General features: G+C 41.9%; 1 protein-coding gene across 1 annotated transcript in view; it reads left to right on the forward strand.

Annotated features, from left to right (window-relative positions):
• SRP72 (signal recognition particle 72) overlaps positions 1-20111 on the forward strand; it is a 31935-nt gene extending 11824 nt beyond the window's left edge. The window contains exons 4-19 of the mRNA XM_088478400.1: positions 1222-1365; positions 1721-1832; positions 3420-3451; positions 5711-5835; positions 5906-5963; positions 6071-6202; positions 6735-6863; positions 7744-7816; positions 7921-7985; positions 13480-13575; positions 14319-14422; positions 14511-14588; positions 14791-14925; positions 15878-15915; positions 17208-17367; positions 19602-20111. Coding sequence (XP_088334526.1) covers positions 1222-1365; positions 1721-1832; positions 3420-3451; positions 5711-5835; positions 5906-5963; positions 6071-6202; positions 6735-6863; positions 7744-7816; positions 7921-7985; positions 13480-13575; positions 14319-14422; positions 14511-14588; positions 14791-14925; positions 15878-15915; positions 17208-17367; positions 19602-19785 — 1665 coding nt within the window. The 3' untranslated portion in view covers positions 19786-20111. The remainder of the gene's footprint in view (positions 1-1221; positions 1366-1720; positions 1833-3419; positions 3452-5710; positions 5836-5905; positions 5964-6070; positions 6203-6734; positions 6864-7743; positions 7817-7920; positions 7986-13479; positions 13576-14318; positions 14423-14510; positions 14589-14790; positions 14926-15877; positions 15916-17207; positions 17368-19601) is intronic.
• The last annotated feature ends 1057 nt before the right edge of the window (positions 20112-21168 follow it).

The raw sequence follows: 21168 nt of genomic DNA on the forward strand, positions 1-21168 counted from the left end.
TTTTATAGGTGGAGAATGAGATCAAAACGTTAGTTTTAGATTAATTATTCCCAGTTATATTTATGCAATTGGTGCAGCAGGGAAAGTTAAGCTGGGTACACACTAAAAGACATTTTAAACAAATTTGCAGATGACCATTCGTTACGTCAAATTCTTTAAGTCTTCCAGTGTGTACACACTATGTCACAGTATACGGGTCCGACTGGTGATATTGTTAGCAGGGGCCATGCTGCCGAATGTAGCATGGCCCCTGCCGGCATCGGCATGTGCCAGGTCCCGTCGCTAACTAGGTCGGTACACACTAGTCATTGTCTAGTGTGTACACAGCTTTACTACAAAGTAGGAATGTGCAGGTCGGATTAGTTCGGTTTTGCACGCCGGGTTCGGATTTTTTCCCTCCAAAAAACGGAACTCAGAAAGAGGCAACAGTCATCTTTCATGGACAAACATCATTCCTAGATTTTTGTCCAGGAATGATGTTTGTCCATGAAAGATGACGTTTTGTCTTTTTCTGAGTCCCGTTTTTTGGAGGGGAAAAAATCCAGACCTGGCGTGCAAAACCGAACTAATCCGAGCCTGCACGTCCCTACTACAAAGTGTACTTGGCTTGGTCTTCTGCATATGATGGTGACTAACCAGATGCAAAGAATATTCCGTTTACATGGATCTAGAAGTGCTGCCTGGAAGGAGAAATTTACCCTATTCTTTATCTAATATCCCACCTATTTCTGCATTCAAACAAATGAGCGATAAATATCCAGGAATCAAATAGTTTGGTTATTGGCTACTCCTTGCCTGATTGACCTTGAGGAGCTACTTAACACCTGGCCATCATATTTACCATAACTACAACCACTGCAGGATTAAACCTCTTCCGTGATAACTGCATATAGCTGTTTGTCTTTTAAAAATCTGCATTCCATTTGTTTAATCCACAAATAGCACACATTTTAAACTGGTGCAGTTCCTAATAATGGATAAAGTGCATCACATAAATAAAGTGTTATTATTTTAAACTAAAGTTTTTCGCTATTTTCAATAATTATCATTGATGGTTTTAGGTTCCTAAACAACATTTGCTCATAACTGCTTATAGTGGTCAGTAATTGAAGGAAGACACCCCACCCAAACCAATTATGAAAAGTGAAAATCCATGTGGTCATTTAATCTTAAAATTGTGTTTGTATTTAAGTAAATATCTTGTTTTTTCCTTGTTTTAAGCTATATAGATTGGAGCGTTATGAAGAGTGTTTATCTGTTTATCGAGATATCATTCGGAATTCTCAAGATGATTATGATGAAGAGAGACAGACAAATCTGTCTGCTGTGGTGGCTGCTATGAGTATTTGGGGGACAGCGATGCCAGTAAGTGTCTCTATAATAAATGTTTTGTTAGTAGCAATTACTGTGTTTTCATTAATGAAGTCACATTGACTTTCATAGTACAGCCACCATGAGTATTAACCTCATAGTAAACCGTTACATTGTGATTTCTTGCATAGTGTAGACACCAGTAGAAGGAAGCAGCTTCAAGTATCACACTAACCTTTCACTCCTGTAGGGGACGGAGTACGGAATGTTATGTACATATAAAAAATAACATTGATACATACAAGGTAAAGGTAGATTATAGGGAAAAGAGAATAAAACCCTTAATGCTGTGTGTATTTTGTCTAACAACCCTTGATATTTTAACATTCTTATTTTCATGGTTTTATAGGAGGACTTTGGCTTGCAGGAGACCTCCTATGAACTTTGCTACAATGCAGCCTGTACTTTAATAGGCATGGGCAAGCTGAGTGAAGCAATGAATAAGCTACAAGAAGCTGAAAGTAAGCAAATCTAGGCAAGCTTTGCAGAATGTTACATATTGCCTGTTTTCTACTGTTTCCTTAGGGTTCCACTTGGTGTAATGTGAAGGTGCCTGAATAGAACTATGGATAGGTACACACTACACGATGTGTGTACCCAGCGACAGGGCGATGCGATCCAGCAATACATCACGCCATTGTCTACACACTGCATGATCGTGTACACACTGCATGCTGCTGTGTATAGTGGTAGGATGATTCCATGCTGCATTTAGCAGCTTGGTGTCGTTAATTACATTGTCCCATCTGACGTGCAGCACATCAGATGGGAAGATGCGATGAACACGCTCATCTCTCCTTTCTGCAGTCAGTGTTTTATTGCTATAGTGTCTGGCAACATTACTTTATAGTTTCATTGTGTCAAGGGGATTACAGCATTGGCTTCATAATGTTCATTACCAAATAATTATAATTTTGTTGATTGAGGGCCTGTTTCAGAGGGTATGCAAACCCAATGGGTTGTATACTACTCTAATTATGACAGACCTGCCATGCGCAGGATCTGTACTGCGCATGTGCAGGTCTCTCTCTCGCTGTTTGACAGGCTGCATGTGATTGGGGGCGGAGAGGCCTCTGCTGCAGAAAATGGGGGCTTCTCACTACCGTTTTCGGGGACTGCCAAAGCAGACTTCCTGGCCCCTACTACGGAGCTGTGAGGGCCAATCTGAGTAACCTCTCAGTTTCCCGATGGTCTTGCAGAAAATCTGATGCTGTGTCTTAGGACGCATCACTCGGATCTGCAATGCAGTCAGGGGGTGTCTATATACACCAGACACCACCTGATGCATTTGTATTGTATTGCACAGCTGCTTCCCTGCAGCTATGCGATACAGTACAACTTTGAATCAGGCCCTGAGTCCTTACAGTAGTTTAATCTATGTATACTCAACAGTTTGAGTAGAATATAAGGCATTTGAGTCCTATGAGCGCTAGGGGGCTATTCAATTCTCTGCTTAGCTGCAATGTCCTGTTCCTGAACAGCACATAGAGGAGCACAAGAAACCTAAGAAATCACATGTACATAAGTATTCACAGCCTTTGCCATGAAGCTCAAAATTGAGCTCAGGTGCATCCTGTTTCCACTGATCATTCTTGAGATGTTGCTACAGCTTAATTGGAGTCTACCTGTGGTAAATCCAGTTGTTTGGACATGATTTTGAAAGGCATACACCTGTCTATATAAGGTCCCTCACTTGACAGTGCATGTCAGAGCATAAACCAAGCATGAAGTCCAAGGAATTGTCTGTAGACCTCTGGGACAAGATTGTCTCGAGGCACAAATCTGGGGAAGGGTACAGAAAAATATCTGCTGCTTTGAAGGTCCCAATGAGCACAGTGGCCTCCATCATCCGTAAATGGAAGAAGTTCAGAACCACCAGGACTCTTTTCAGGATACGTGCGCAGCCGAAAATCGCTGAATGTTCGACCCACTTCCCTGCTAATACTTCAGAATTAATTTTAGTTCGCTTTATTGGTGTCTCTATTCAGAATATGGTAATTCTATGTATATCAATTATTATTTTTTTTTTACCTTTCTCTCCTTCATAGAACTCTGCAGACAATCCATTTCAGAAGATACCGTAAGTATTATTTTTACAATGCTGGTTAATTTATGGGATATATTTAATTACTAGTATGCCCGTGGCGAACATTTCGCTAATTTGAACCCAGAACAATGCTTCGCTAGATAATGCCTAGATCATATGTTAATACGACGGAATCGGGTATTAAAAGATGTGTGTGAAACATAACCGGCTAAGCCACGCCCTATTATGGTTTGTGGGGATTTTTTTTATTGTAACATTTTGCCAATTTGTAAGTGCAATTATATATTTGGCCATGGACTTTGAAGCAAAAGGGAACATTTCCAGGGGGTATTGTAAGCTGAGCCCCTATAGATGCAAATGATAATGCACTGTTACTCCGTCTCATTGTCTCCCAGCCTCCTGCCAATCAGTGGCTGCTGGCTGTTCCCGTGGAAAGCAGAGAAAAGAGGTGTTGTTTTCGAGGCGCAAGCCTGGTGCTGATTGGCTGGGAGTTGCGAGCCTGGAATTGACGTGTTTGGGAAAGTAGGTGAGGGAAGAGCGCCCCCTACAGCAGTAGCCTCCGGTGTTGTGCCGCCCGCGCGCCCTCCCTCATTATGTAATAGCTACGTGACGCAGCCAGATGGCCAATCAGGAGCCGAAGTGGGCAGAACATAAATAGTGTCCGAACATGGCTAGGGCGCCGTGTCCATGTGAGAGCACAGACCACCAGTAGTGCGTGAGAACAGCAGCCGGCAGCATTCACACCCTATCCTGCTTCCCCTGGGTCACTGTGCCGGCTCTGTGTTTTGCTAGTTTTCTTGACATTTTAAGGTTAGCTATACCAAAGCATTTATTATGGTTTTTGCTGATTTTTATTTATTTATTTTTCAGCTAATTTTATTAGTTTTATTCCAATTTCTGTCATTTATTGCTGATTTGAAATCCATCGTAAAAGAATCACATGAATATCTTAATTTAGTCTGTGATATATTCAAATTCAAAGAGCGTTCTGGACCAAGGGACTAAGCAAATAATATATATATATATATATATATATATATCCAAATAAATGAGGAGGCACTCCAAGTCTTGCGTGAAAAATGTGTATTAGGAACAGTCAACGTTTCGGGGACAGTCACCCCTTCGTCCTGACGAAGGGGTGACTGTCCCCGAAACGTTGACTGTTCCTAATACACATTTTTCACGCAAGACTTGGAGTGCCTCCTCATTTATTTGGATGTGCAAAAGGGGTATGGTATACTCTTAAGGAAGGCACCCAAGCATATATACTCAAGGTGTTAGCTGCCTCGGAGTGCCGGGTGATATTGATTTTATATATATATATATATATATATATATATATATATATATATATATATATATATATCCCCTAGAGTAATTTTAAACATGGAGTTTACAGGGAGAAATGTAAAAACGTGTATGTGTTTTGACATGCAGTGTACATGCAAACAAAGGCCCTCATTCAGAGTCGTACGCTCTGAGCAGAGCGCACGCTCTGAATGAGGGCCGCCCTCCATGAAAATGGAGCGTCCTCCTGGATGCTCGTATAGCTGTGGGTCACCACCCACAGGCTATACGAGCGTGCAGTTTGATGGCCGCGATGGTCTTGACCATCGCGACCATCGAATTTGCGAGCCGGAGCCTGCGGTTGAGGTTTTCAACCGCAAGCTCCGGAGTGATTTTGGCTCTATCAGAGCCAAAATCACTCCCACTGACATCACTAGTGATGTCAGTGGGCCGGCTTCTGACGGGAGGCACGCCCGTCAGGGAGGCACGCCTACCAAAGGGGGCGTGCTGTCAATCAACATCGACAGCACGCCCCCTTTGATCAGACACAACGAGCGAAGGACTTTCCTTCGCTCGTCGCGTCTGGCGCATGCGCACGACGGAGCTCCCTCCGTCGTGCGCATGCTCAGTGCACACCATCGACCCACTTGCGAGCGGACAGCCGCTTGCGAGTGGGTCTGAATCAGGCCCAAAGCCTTTAATAACCGGGAGAGGGCACTGTAACCATACATCATACTTTGGTTTTTTGTTTGTTTTTTTCTTTGCTTTAAAATGCCTATGTGCACATACCCTTGATTGTATGACCAGCCAAGAAATAAAATGCACAATAACCTATTTGCTTATGGTATTCTTTCACTTTTATACAAATATAAGGCCACTTATGTAAGAGGAATGCAATGTGTGTTCCTGAGGGGATAGTTACATTTTGGTAACAGATTTATTTCTGCTGCATTATCACACTGTATACAGGGCTTTTTAATCTTCTTTCTTGTATTGTGTTCTCAGGACTTGACAGAAGAAGACATAGATGCTGAATTGGCCATAATCCATGGTCAGATGGCTTATGTTATGCAGCTACAAGGCTACATAGATGATGCTCTTAAGCTTAATAATCAAATCGTCAAATTAAAGTAAGGATTGAAATACAGTCAAACTCTTCTCCCACATTTGTATCCCACCTAATAGTTTCTTTCCTTGCAGGCCCACTGATGTTGGGTTGTTGGCTGTTGTGGCAAATAACATCATAACCATTAACAAGGTATGAGTAACTGTATTATTTAAAGCACACATTTAGAGTGGTGGTGTTCTGCTTAACAAGGAGCAGAACATGGACATTTTTATCCTTCAGTTTCTCTTTTTATTAAGGATCAAAACGTGTTTGACTCAAAGAAGAAAGTGAAGCTCACTAATGCGGAGGGAGTAGAACACAAGCTGGCTAAGCAACAACTCCAGGCTATTGAGTTTAACAAGGCTTTGCTCTCCATGTATACAAATCAGGTACGTAGTTTTTTGCGATCATCAACGCAAACAAAGACTACATTAGGTGCAGATAGAATTATTTTAATTAAAAGTATAGACTAAATAACTATTTAGTTGTAAATTTTCCTCCTTAATGTTCCCTTGTCAGCAATTAGTGGGATCACAGTACCTATGCTCAGTGTTATGTTTGGTATCGGGTCACCATTCTATGCTACGCTGGTTCCCTAAACAGAACAAATTGCATTATGAACTTTGATTTTGTTAGCAGTCACCATCATTACTTTTTATTAAACAGCAATGATGCTATCATATTTATTATTGAGAAAGTAGGCAAGTTTGCAGAGAAAGAATTGTCTCCTATTACATGTTTGGTTCCTTTAAAACTGATGCATGCTTTACTAGGAGTTCAGAGAGAGAAATAAATCCATATAAATGTACAGATACTGTAATGAATGTATAGGGGAGTGTAGAAGAAATGTAATTGTTGTGTGTATTGTACTTTCCAGTAATAGCAAATCACTAACTGAAACGTATGTATTGCACTCAACAGGCAGAACAATGTAGAAAGCTGGCCGCCAGTTTACAGGCTCAGAACCCCGAGCACATGCTTCCTGTGCTCATTCAGGCTGCCCAGTTGTGTCGTGAGAAGCAGCATTCAAAGGCTATAGACCTGCTACAGGTATACATTTCCATAGCATTCTGCTTTATTATATCTGGTGCACAGAAACTAGTTTCACCTTCAGATTACTTATTCTCTTGTGCACCGGTAGCTTTGTCTGTGGGTTTAATATGTGCTGTCAACCATGTCTTTATATCATTAGGCACCATGTATTAGTTGTTTTGGAGTATGTTACAAAGCTGCTGTATGGTTACAATGTAATAAATGCAACGAAAACCTGCAGGGCTGTGTTTTATCCCATGAGGACACTATTTAACATCTCTTCCTTATAATGGGCTAAAAAGAGAGTGGGGCTGTTACAGAGATGACCACATGTCTGTCTAGAGTGTCTTGTGTGAATTTGCACTGCTGATGGTCAGAAAAGTAGCACGACTACTTCTGTGGCTATGCATTCTGAACACATAGATCCTTATAATTAAAGTGTCTGCACTGAGTGGGTAAAGTTCAGGCAAAGGTCTGCGGAGCATGCATGCAGACCTGCAAATATTTCCAGATGCGCCTGTTTGGTGGTGTGTCTTTTGCACCTGCTATAGGGAGTTGCAGATACATGCTTATGATGACTTTTGGAAAGTTGCAGCATATACAGTACTGAGCAAAAGGCAGGTGTGGGAAAACTGCTGCAAAGTAAGAATGCTTTCAAAAATGGAAGCGTTTATAGTTTATTTTTATCAATTAACAATATACAAAGTGAATGAACAGACGAGAAATCTAAATCAAATCAATATTTGGTGTGACCACCCTTTTGCCTTCAAAACAGCATCAATTCTTCTAAGTTCACTTCCACAAAGTAAATGTGTATATTTCCCCCTCCCTGAATTAATAACTGATGAAGAACGAGAGATCATTTTAGATTATGATGATTGTCTGTTAAATTTCACAGGATTTTGCAGACCAACACCCGAATACAGCACCACAAATCAAACTAACAATGGCACAGTTGAAACTTGTACAAGGTGTGTATTAGTACCTTACCATATACAAGTGTAAAAAATTTCTTTTGGTGTAAAATAGTTACTAATCTACTCCACCAGCTTAGTTATCAACAATTTATTTTCAGGTAATGTAACCAAGGCATGCATGATCATGAAAAGCATAAAAGAAATGGAGCATAGACCTGGCATGGTAAGTGCTAAGCGACTAGTAAATGTTGTTTTGTGATGTATTTTCTCACACCCCAAAAGGCTTTTCAGTTTGTGTGAAGTGAGGGAGCCACCAAATAGGAGTTGGGACTTGTACACAACAAAGTACCCAATGATACCCAGCTGTTCTAAGTTTCAACATACATTTATTGTATTTTTTAATACTTTAGGTAAGCCTGGCTGTCTCCTTAACAGCTGCATCTCTGTGGATTGCACATGGCCATGAAAACTGATGTTATTTTGTTTGCCCTGAGTTGTCTTATTTACCCATAATCATTTATATTCCCTTTTCCCCTCTTATAACAAAGGCTGGGAGTATGACCTAGCAGAAAGGGATGGGAGTTTTATGTATAAATTGTAATGCTGTGCTTAATATGTTCTAGAATTTGGGATTGTAGTGGTTGGTACACTTGGAAGGTGATCATATGTAATCCGTTCCCTGTTTTATTAGGGCAGCACAGATGGTGTAATGGTTAGCATTACTGCCTCACAGCACTGAGGTCGTTGGTTCGATACCCACTACGGCCCTAACTGTGTGGAGTTTGTATATTCTCCCTGTGCTTGCGTGGGTTTCCTCCGGGTTCTCCGGTTTCCTCCCACACTCCAAAAATATACTGGTAGGTTAATTGGCTCCTAACAAAATTACCCCTATTGTGTGCATGTGGTAGGGAATATAGATTGTAAGCTCCACTGGGGCAGGGACTGATGTGAATGGCCGAATATTCTCTGTAAAAGCGCTGCGGAATATGTGTGCGCTATATAAATAACTGGTAATAAATAAATAAATTAGGCTGTGCAACTAGTGGCGTGTCATCTCTCTCTGGAGAATTGGTAATTGGGCAGCTATCTTTAAGAGCCTGCGCTTATGAAGTTAAAGTGGGCTGTTACCTCTCCGGGAACCTGGTGTACAATTATAACCGACACCCTGGGGGTCTTGTTTAGCCAGCGGCTATTTTTTTTTTTTTTTTAAGGCACTCCTACAGAGCAATTCAATTATTAATTCGTCTGAGCTAGAGAGGCGCTAGCATTTCTGATCGTACCTTCAGGAGGGTGCAAGCAAAAATGTGCGAGAAATCCATGGTTAGGGCTCCCTAACAAGGAGTTTTGACAAGTTCTGCCATTTTACACGGCTAAACCCCGTCTAATAGGGCGTGAAGAGGGCGATAATGAGCGCCCAGAACAATTGAATTGCAAAATTATTGCCTCCCACACGACAATCGAATCTCAAAATTATTGCCCCCCCCCCCCCCTTCCAAAGCCTCAAAATGATTGACATACTGCTTGTGCCACTTAAAGGGTAAACCTGTCAAGGCTGGGGCTTTTAGAATTGGTAAATGTCTTAATAGCTGCTGAGACTTAAGCCGTTGTTAGCAGCTTCTTTAGGAGCCCACCCTCTTTCCTCATCCAGTTAATGGTTTATTAGACCATTTTTGGCCCTAGATACATTCAAATTTAAGTAGTCTCGAGCAAAACCTTTTATTCTGGTGAAGACTGGGAGTTTATGTATCAAGCAGTGAAGAGCGTGGAGAACTTGCCCATACCAATCGGCTCCTACCTATTATTTTATAGCAATAGAAAATAGTGGTTGCTCATATCAACTTAATGGTTTTTCACAGGTGCTTGTAAAGGGAGGGGTTACTCTGTACTACAGAAAAAAATAAGAAACCATTGTTTCCCTCCAGCACACTGCAAAAAAACAAGAAAATTATTATAATACATTATTTTATAGACTGTACTTGATAACTGCTATTTCAAAACTGATTGGTTGCTATTGGCAACTACTCCATCGGTCCACATCTCCACGCTTTCACTGCTTGATATATAATCCCCATAAGGTTTTAAGCTTGAGAACAGCTGTTACAGGATGTTCAGACTGAATCAAGTAAACCTAACAACAACCATTTACATTTTCTTGGTTATAAATAGCTCTTGCCTGATGCACCAATTTTTATCCCACTGACCTGCTAATTGGGGTTGCTTATGTAATCCTTCTCCAGGGTAGGATTGTGCCAGGGTATGTTGTCTTTCCCTTATGGAGTATGGGATTTGGTTACCACGTGCTATGTTGGGGACATTCAGGCAGGGCTAAGTATCCACAACATGATTGGAATGGGGCTCTAAACATGAAGGGATAAATGGAGGTTTTTGTGGTCAGGTTTGTCTGTATGCTGTTACTTCATGGCAGCTTGGTCTAAGTTAAATCTGTTTAGGGCTAGCTTTTATGTACAGCAGAGTAATATGAGAAGAACATTTGAAGATGGTGTAAACTATTGTTGCTAAACTCCAAAAAGCTTTGTTTTTTGGAGTTTAGTACATAATGGTCAGATCGTAGTCCCCATTGATAGTAATGGGGACTGCGATCTGCAGTGCTAATTAGCACTTTTCAGGAGATTTCACAGAAACCACCTGCAATATGTCATTAGTACATAGGAACAATAAACACAATTATGCTGAAACTGCAGTTTCTGCATAATTTTATGTAAAAAATGGCTTGATACATAGGCACCTAAGAATGCTATACACCATGAAGCCAATAACAAGCACTGTTAGAGAGGAAATCCATGGAAAAAGTCTTAAGGACAGATCTAATATGCCACAGTTTTTCAAAGCTTTGAACAATGTTTTTCAAAGAGCAATACAAATTCCTTTGAAATAAGTTGGTCATAGCTACCGATATCTTTGAAAAACCGCGTCTCAATAAATCTACCTCTTAGAAATCAGAGTTGCAACACCATGAGTATCCTCTTTTAATCTGTGGCATGTGAACTTTTTAAATACATGTGTTTATCTCCACCAGATGTGGCTCTTGCTAACAAATAATGAGGGTATACAACTTTTAACAAACTAAAATAGGACTCTAAATTTAAAGCCTCAAAGAATCCATGATATCACAGCTACTTAGCTATATTTCTCTTTCGTCTGGGCTGGGGGACACTGGACCATGGGTTGTAAGTGGGAAGGCGTGGATTTGTCACTAACACTGAAATCTATAACTCCTCCCCTCTGCAACCCCTGACTTCAGTATAAGTTTAGTGCCTGTGGAGAGAGGCATGTTGTTTCAGGGCTACTCTGCAGCCCTGTTTTAGCTTAGGGATCTTTTCCTTTATTTGTAATGTTATGTTTATTTTTTACTATAGGTACTGTTAGCTGCTTATAGCAGCTTACAGCTGGAGTGTAAAGTGGCGGGGAGAGCCGCATCTAATGGGGGGATGGCGCTGAGCGCTCCCCCCCCCCCCCCCCACAGTGGATGCCATGGCAGTTCTCAGGCTAGCCCCAGGGCCGAGTTGGAGTCTGCTTCTGCGTCCAGATCTTCTGCTACAGGGGACATTCTTTCATGAAGGCCTACCTCAGTTGGCTTTAATGGCCTGGTTGTTGAGACCGGGCTCTTGAAGGCCAGGGGTTTTTCCCCTTTAGTCATCGGGACCATGCTCCGGGCACGGAAGCAGGTTTCATCACAGAACTACCACAGGGTTTGGAAAACCTATATTGTGTGGTGTGAGCAGCATGCCATACTGCCCGGTTCCGCCTGCCAAGGTTTTTAGCATTTCTGCAGGGCAGTCTGGAGGCCTTTTTACAGCTTCAATCTTTGAAGGTACAGAATTCGTCTCTTTCCATTTAATTTCAGCAGCGTCTGGCTCTCCTCCCAGAGGTGCGGACTGTTTTACAGGGGGTTTGCGAATACAGCCTCCGGTTCAACCACCAATAGCGCCATGGGATTTGCCCCTGGTTCTGTTGGCTCTTAAGTAGGCTCCGTTTGAACCTTTGGAATCTGCGCACCTTCGGTTCGTAACATGGAAAGTGGTTTTTCTTATGGCCATTGCCTCGGCTCGGCAGGTCTCTGAGTTGGGGGCCTTGTCCTGCAAACCACCTTTTCTTGTTTTCAATGACGATAGGGCTGTGCTCAGGACGGTTCCTTCTTTTCAACCGAAAGTGGTTTCATCTTTCCACTTAAAACAGGAAATTGTTATTCCTGTTTTCTCATCTTCAGAGTCCTCAGGGGACCAGGACGATGTTGTCCACCCCTACACATTTATTTAGACAGAACTTCGATCTTACATAAGACGGACTCTCTATTGGTTCTCTACGACGCCCACAAACGGGGCTGGCCAGCCACAAAGCAGACCATTGCAAAATGGCTCCGCTCAGTGATTTCAAGGGCTTACTCAGAGGCGGAGCATCCGACACCAGCTAGGGTGTTGGCTCATTCCACTAGGGCCGTGGCGGCCTCCTGGGCGGCGCGTCATGGGGCCTCGGCGGAACAGGTTTGTCGCGCAGCTACCTGGTTCTCTATCCACACGTTTGTGCGGTTCTACAGGTTTCATATTTTTGCCTCCGGGGACGCCCATTTTGGGCGTACAGTTCTCCAGTCGGGCAATCTGAGCGTTCCATCCCATGGGGGCGGATTTTTAACATCCCCTGGTCCAGTGTCCCCCAGCCCAGACGAAAGATAAAATAGGATTTTTGGGTACTTACCGTTGAATCCTTTTCTCTGAGTCAGGCTGGGGGACACTGCGTTCCCTCGAGTATGGTTATGATTTTGGGTCATATTTACCATCAATTTCATTTTTATTTTTCGGAGTGACCATGTCACTGAGTATTGCTTCTCTTTACCAGGCACTTTTGAAGTTGTACTGAAGTCAGGGGTTGCAGAGGGGAGGAGTTATAGATTTCAGTGTTAGTGCCAAATCCACGCCTTCCCACCTACAACCCATGGTCCAGTGTCCCGCAGCCTGACTAAGTACGTACCCAAAAATCCTATTTTAATAAGAGGTAAACTAAAACTTGAAAACACTCCCAATTGTTTTCTGAGGAGGAGATGGGTGACATAAGAAACTGCTAGCTGTTACTTTCCCAAAGCTAATACATGTCAGAGGCACAGGCAAGTCACCTGATCCAGCAGGATATCCATCTGCAGACATTCCATTTCATCCTCTGGCCCCGCCAAGGCTACTAACTTTTGACCTGTAAATAAAACAATGGGATCTCCAAAAATAACACACAATTTGTCTGGAAACCGTGTAGCATGAGCAAAATATATCTCATTTAATTTTCATCTGACTTTTGTAAATAAGATTGTCTTTCAGACCTATAATTTCTTATTTTTCTCCTGCTGCTCTAATAATTATATCCCTGTCTGTCACAGTAATAAAGTAGATGACTGAACCTAGGCCTTGGAGGTACAGGGTGAGGGTTAGCAGTTGCTGTGTAGTATGTGGACAAGTAAACTGTTAAACCATGTTATGTTTAACTCCACTTACCTGTTATTCCCAATCCTTTCAATTCTGCATTGTATTTCTTGGAGATAAGTAGAATAATCGGAAACTAACGTGTGCATTTAAATTACTTGGATATGTACTAATTCTGGAAAATGTAAACTATTAATGCAACCATTTGTTTCTCTCCTCACATTATTATTATTATTATTATTATTATTATTATTTGTCTGCTTCCATTCTATTTGTTTGTAAAATGTGCAGGTGTCTGCCTTGGTTACGATGCACAGCCACGATGAGGATATTGACAGTGCCATAGAAGTATTCAACCAGGCTATTAGCTGGTACCAAGAAAACCAAGTAAGTGATTTGTTCATTAAGAACAGTCATTCTAAATGTAAAATCTATACTGTGAAGTTCCTCTACAGGTTAGACAATTCTTTCCCTGTAAATTTCATTGCCAAGGACTATAGAGGTTCCAGGACACAACATGGAATTTTAAAATGACAACTTCCCAACTGTTGTAGCCACCTTGCATGTGATAAAATCCACAAAAAGGGCCGCCCTTTCGATGGTACGACCTAGCAACGGTGCAGTGTGATGTAACAGTACATTGTGCACAATCCGGTGTACAACGGTGCGATATATCATTAAATGCTGCATGGAACTATAGCGCATCATTCATTGCATCGTTCCATCTGAAATGCAGGGCAGCAGACTGGACAATGCAATGACCAACCCTAGAGAACGATAGATTTGGGTGTACACACTCTACCCATATGTAACGATGTATCGTTACATGCTGCATATAACTACACCACATCATTCATTGCATCGTTCCATCTGACAGGACAGCAGACTGGACGATGCAATGATCGACCCTCGAACGACGGATCGGGCGTACACACTATACGTATATGTAACGTTACATGCTGCATGTCACTACAATGCGATGTGCAGGAGAGTAGATGGGACGGGCGTACACTCTATACGATGTATACGTTATATCATTCATGTCCGTGACAAGACGATGTATCGTGCTGGTAAATTTGTATAAATTGTAGTGTGAATTATATATATTGTTTGTTTTTTCTTTCGAGCAGCCAAATTCTCCAACACACTTGTCTCTAATAAGAGAAGCTTCCAACTTCAAATTAAAACATGGACGGAAGAAGGAGGCAATCAATGACCTTGAGCAACTATGGAAGTGGGTTAATACTGGTTTTTGTTCTGTGTTGGTGTTTTAAATTGATTTTGTTAGGCAATGTACTAATTATTCCTTTATTTTATTACAGACAGAATCCCAGGGATATTCATACTTTGGCCCAGCTCATCTCTGCATATTCCATTGTGGATGCTAACAAAGCAAAAGTGTATCCTTTCTTATTTTGCTGTTGTTTTCATGCAACTGTTTGGTAACCTTTATTAATCCATAGAGATTATTTGTCTAAATTGTGGATTTTATGAATTATTTTTAGCATCCCGTATTTTCTTATAGGATAGAAAGCTAGTCTAGTTTCTAGTACAGGAAGCACTAAGGATGTCCACGTTCCTTTTCTTACATCAGAAATTCAGTCTTAGCGAACATTTGCCTTCTTCTGACACTATGCATTTGAAAGTGGATGTGGATGCCTTAGAAAATTCCGCTGGAGCTACGTTTATCCGGAAAAAGGCAGCTAAAGTGGCTGGAGAGCAAGACAAAGAACAAGGGTATGTTGGAATTAACATGTGAACTTTAACGCAGTAACTAAGTTAAATAATTATCACACCTTGTCGTGTAAGCGATGCATATTATGACTATACAGTTGTGAAGTGAAACTCATGGACATTGCTTAGTAGAGACCCTGCATATAGACCCCTATTAGCATACGTGAAAAGCAATTTTGTTTTCTAAAACTGCATATGATGGTGCAGAACTTTGTATTTTTTATTTGCCAGTAATTCACTCTGACAAACAACCCTTGCATTGAGTCCAGTAAAGTAAACTTTACTGGCCACGTGTACACCTTTTGCAATCATGTGTTCCCACATGGACTCCTATTGTGACAATCAAAATATAAACCTTTTATTTCAAGGCTCAAAAGCCTTTTTACACCTTCAGGAGGGTGCATATTTGATAACCATACAGTTTTGAGAACCATTTTTAATTTGTGGTATACAGTACTTTGCATGATTGCATTAATTGTGTACAATTAGGCAAGGGGGAAATTGTAAAGCGACTTCATTGGAATTTGCTTTCTAAATTACCTGCCAGACAACAAAAATGCACAGCATCCAAGTATGTTTTTGGACTGTCGTGGAAATCTAAGCACATGGAGGAAGCTCACACATAGTGGCCTGGTGAGAAAGGTACCCATGGCCCCAGCAAGTTGAGCCATCCATACCAATGACTCTATTGCTCTTACGTCCATAAAATGTTTTCTGTTGTCCATAGAAGCCACGCTTTTTAGTGTTCACTCGAAGCGGAAGTTTGTGGTCCATCTGATATACTCTAGCAGCAAAGTAGTCATGCATGTGACCTGTGTTATAATGTTCAGTTCTAATGTAGCTGCTGCTTTATTTAAATAAGACTCTACGGTAAGAAATAGTGTATTTTATTAATGTTGGCATGTAACACACAGACTTATAATTCTATGATTGTTTTTCTCCAAATGGTGCACAGACAAGTGGAACTAAAGAAAAAGAAGAAGAAGAAAAAAGGTATATGATCTAACATAATACAAAATATGACTACCTTTTTTATAAACCATGTACATATAATATACATATTCCATGTTAAAGTACAGTATGTACTGCTTTCCAGGTGAGCTGTCAGTTACTAAACAGTCAAATTATTCTATACCCACAAATAGCCTTATGGATTAATGGAAGGTACCAGTTATTATAAATTTCCAGTTCACTCAATAGCCCACATCTATTTTTCTGTGAGGTCCACATGTTCTGCAGACCATCTCATTCACATTAGGCATAGTAACTGTTGTACTTGCTGACAGGCCTCCAAGGAGCTAGAGACACACAAATCCTCCCTTTTATATAATGTACTATATGTGACAACGCATCATACCAGTGTTAAGTACTTTAGTCTGCCATTACATGTGTCTTATCATGCAGCATAGTATCTAAGTTGAGACAGATAGTGAGAGATTGGTCTCTAAGAAATGCAATTTCAGCACTGTTTATTTTTTTTCGAGTAAATATGAAATGGTCACAAGCAAGGCTGGATTAAAGCTGGCCACACACAAACCAACTTTCATCCAACTAGTTGATTGGTTGGAATGAAAATCTGGTAACGTATGGGAGTAACAGCAATTTGCTCCTTAATGCCAGAAAACAGATGAAAATGGTCGTCAGACAAGTTTGTTAAATGTTTGATCTAAACAATTTGTTCAAACAACAGTTTTTGTCCATTTTTCGGCGTTTGGTTGGAATGAAAATCTGGTAACGTATGAAAGCAAATGACAATCAGCAATTTGCTCCCAATCAACTAGTTGGCTGGTTGGATGTAAGTTGGTCTAGTGTGTGGAAAGAGCTGTCTTTACGAAGAGGGGACTTCCGCGTTTATGACCCAGAAGTCCCTCTGCGCATGCGTCGTATGACGTGCGTGCCGTGAGGGATCTGATTGGATCCCCCTCACAGCACAATGGGAAAAGAAGCCTTTAGGCTTCTATTGGATTGCCCCCCATTGGGTCCAAGCTCCGGAATGTATCGCATTCCAGAGCCTGGTGCATATGGGGAATGTGTCAAAACTCAGAAAACTGGGGTTTTCTGAGTTTTGCCAGCATTTCAGGGTTAGTACAGTACATCCGGCCCATATTCTCTTTGCAAAGTTGTATTTAATTATGTTCTATTAGGTTACCATTTTTATTATGCTAATCTTCCTATAATGCCAATCCAGGTTTGTGTGCTAAGCTGCCACTATATAGAGTGAACACAGACCGTATAAACTTATAGCTGTTCATAAATTCACCTCATCCCTTACTTTGCTTATACAGGCAAGTTACCCAAGAATTATGATCCCAAAGTTACCCCAGATCCTGAACGATGGCTTCCCATGCGAGAGCGGTCATACTACCGTGGTAAAAAGAAGGGGAAGAAGAAGGAACAGATAGGCAAAGGGACCCAGGGTGCCACAGCAGCTGCAACTGCTGAATTGTAAGTAAGACATATTAGGGGTCTAGTTACTAAGCAGTGTTATGAGACAGAGTGAAAAGTGATAAGTCTGTGATAAGGTGCCAGCCAATCAGCTCCCAACTGTCATTTTTCAAACACAGCCTGTGAGATGACAGTTGGGAGCTGATTGGCTGGCACCTTATCACAGACTTATCACTTTTCACTCTCTCATAACACTGCTTAGTAACTAGACCCCATACTTTGCACCACACTGGAGAGGTTTTCTTAAATCAATGTTATCACCATTATATATTTACTGTCATATGTCTGTGAAATTCGCAACAGGTATAGCATATAAAAGTCTCTTATATAGTGAGTGTATTTATTGATACTACCTATTAATACACCTGGGATGACAAAAAAATAGTTTCACTGTAGAAAAGGAGAGATTGCCTCTAGAACCCAGTCAGGTTCTGTTTTTATTCCAGTTAGTTGTGTGGTAGAATGACACCAGTATTGCGTTTTTGTAAGTGATCAATTTATTAATCAAAACACAATAATATTTTTGGCACCATCAAAGAGTCTTTATATGTTTTTAAGGATAAAACAGAGGACCAGTTTTTATTAGGTTGCTGATTACTGTCTTGTGCTGTAAATATCTCTTTGGTACATTTGACACCAGTTTGTCTATATTATAGCATGTATTTTTATATTTTAAAAATCTACATAGACATTTTTTTTCTTTTAATTCCACAATAAACATGTGATTTATGCTTTGTGTCTGTGATTTAACACAGAATTTTCTTCCGTTACCTGTGGAACAGTTTTCAGAATTGTTTCAACACTGAAACTATTTCATATAGTACAAGTAATGCACATGCTGTAGCTCAAAGCAACAAAGCAGAATTAGGAGAGGGGGGGGTTATGCAATAGTTTTTGTTTTTAGGGAACCAGCAGGATTTCAGCTAGATTGACACTAAATTTAAAATGGCAATAAGTTATAGAGCTGAAGCAGCCTTCTAACTGATTGCCGCTTTAAATTTAGCGGCAAACTCATTGAAATCAAAACTGTTCTGTAAAATTTGTACTTATTACATAACCCGTTGGCTTTTTGTCCACCCAAACCCTTTAATGCACACAGGCCCTGATTCAGCCAGGAACGCAAGTGTGCGCACACGCAACCAGTCACTGTGAGAATATGCTAATGAATGCATACGCACGGCAATCGCTGCAGGATAAGCGGACGCCCAACACTACATAATACCACCCACTTCCCTTTACTTGCATCCTCTATACTTGGCAAGACAGCGGAAACATCGGTAACATTGAGAACCATTGGACCCATATGCACAATAGTGGTTGACCTGACCCTCCCGCAGACATAGCGAGACTTCCTGTGTGCAATTAGACCTCAGGCTTGGTCCGCCGCCGCAAAGGCTTAATTATGCCCGCCCCTGAAACACCATCCAAACGCACAGACACTCCTGCATTTGCCCGCCAACTCCCCCACCACTTCCTGTCAAATATTTGTCCCTGGGGCTGCGGACTCCATGTGTACGTATACAACGCACTGGCCGGTTCGCGCGCACGCTCTGCGATGCATGCGCAGAGCAAAACCATCGACCGATTGCGTGCATCGGCATCCATGCGTTCTTTGCTGAATCAAGCCCACATTCCTTAGTTATACCACCGGCCGACAGTGGAAGCCTGGCAGGGGTGAAGATCCCGACAGCGGATTAAGGTAAGTAACCCTAATCCTACCCCCCATCCCAAACCCACCCTTTTAGGGGTGCCTAAACCTAACACCCCCCTCCCCCAATCCCCGCAGTCTAAATCGAAGTCTCCCGAGGGGCCTAACCCTAACCTCGCCCCGGGGGTGCCTAACTCTAACACCCCCTTCCCCTATCCTACACCTAACTCACCCGGGTGGGGTGGGGGGGGGATGCCTAACCCCAAGTCCCCCCCGGGAGCCCTAAAACCTATTTTACAGCCAACTTGCATTCAATTCTGTATCAGCCTAATATGATTTGAATATCCTGTACAGTGTGTGTGTGTGTGTGTGTGTGTGTGTGTATATATATATATATATATAACACCCCGCCTATGCTGAGATTCTAAAGATGTACATTAATCTGTACACTTACCAAGATACCAAATTAGGGTCTCAAATTTACCTTTTTAATTTTGCTAGCTTGGCTTGCTCCATGTGCAAGTTATTTCCCTTCTCATTAATTCTTGGCTGACCGCTTTCATGTGTACCATTTATTATCTTTTAGTGATGCAAGTAAAACAGCCAGCAGTCCCCCAACATCTCCAAGACCTGGGATGGCAGCGACAAGTGCTCCTTCATCTTCTAGCAGCAACGTCATACCCCCTAGACACCAGAAGCCAATGGGAGCTGCTGGCACGAAGAAGAAGCAGCAACAAAAGAAGAAGAAAGGAGGAAAGGGCAGTTGGTGATGTCAGTTTCAATCCTTTCTCCACAATGTTCTTATAGAACTGCAAATTGTCTTACCATCTGCTGCTTGATGCACCCACATCGTTATCAAGTTTAAAAGCGACAACGCTTTGGAAGAGAATACAGACATAAGCTTCAGTTGCAATTGTCAGCAACCATTGTTGCAATTGATACTCTTTTTTTTTTTTTTTTTTTTTAATCACACTTCTTTATTTAGTTTTTTTTCTTTTTATCCATTATTCGTTGTATTTGTTAAGAACACTTTCCATCATGAAGCTTTTACTGTAATCATTAATTTAATTGTGCATTAAAGCAATCTTTCAGTGTTTTTTCTCGTTTTTTTTTCCCCTCCTTTATTTGAAGGCTAGCTGAAGTAGCCTACCTTGTCCAGGTTTAAATCTTCACGTTGTTAAGTTTTATAATGTGATGTAGTCCAAATCCATCCAGTGGAAAGCCCAGACAGGCCCGGGTGAAAGTTCTGCCCAGCATCCCGGGTCAAAGTTCTGTCCAGCGTACATTAACAGGAGGTCCGACCAGAACCTCAACCCCCATGTATTTCTGGGATCCAATGTTACCACTTTGTGAAGTTTTCGTCCATATCCATCCAGTGGAAGGCTCAGAACAGAGTCCCCGGGTCACCGTTCTGCTCAGCGTACTCCAACGGGAGGTCCGACCGGGATCCTAACCTCCCTAAAACCTGGCCAGGATCCAATAGAACCACCTTGCATTGGTTTCATCCCAATCGGTGCAGAGGTGTCTGAATGCAAATCCAGACAGACAAACATAACAAACAGACCAATTTAAGGTGGCTGCTCTGTGTTATGGCAATGCTGAGCATGAACTGTGAGTCTTGTTATGTGTTAATAGTGTTCACTCTAGGTCCGGCGCCGGGCGTATCTTTAAGCCGCATCCCCAATTCGTCACTCTTGGGGGCGTGCCCGGCACTTACGGACATGCAGGGCTGCCCCCAAGCGCTGTTTTCAGTGTGAATGGATGCTGGGCGCATGCGACCAGCATCCATTCACCGGTGGTGACCACTACACCGCAGTTTTCCCCACCCGTGGGACACCCCGACCCACGGGTGGGGACGGCACCCGCAGGCTGTTTCAGCAGGACGCCGCGCCGGAGGGCAGGGTGCTTTTTCCCCTTTATAAATAGAGCAGGGCGCGGCGCCCCGCTAAAACAGCCTAGTTGGGAACACTAGTTAAGAAACCAGCTTGGATTATGTGTATTATTACCCAATCAGTGGTTCATTGAGGGAAATGTAATTGCCTGAGAGATGCAGGACTTGGTGCGATTCCAACGAGTCTGCCCTATATGGCAATAATTTAAAAGGCAAAACCAAGCTTGTACACTGCCATTATAGTGTGATGGCTGTACAGTAC

This window comes from Taudactylus pleione, unplaced genomic scaffold (assembly GCF_031769625.1).
Source record: "Taudactylus pleione unplaced genomic scaffold, aTauple2 ptg000214l, whole genome shotgun sequence".
Taxonomy (NCBI): domain Eukaryota; kingdom Metazoa; phylum Chordata; class Amphibia; order Anura; family Myobatrachidae; genus Taudactylus; species Taudactylus pleione.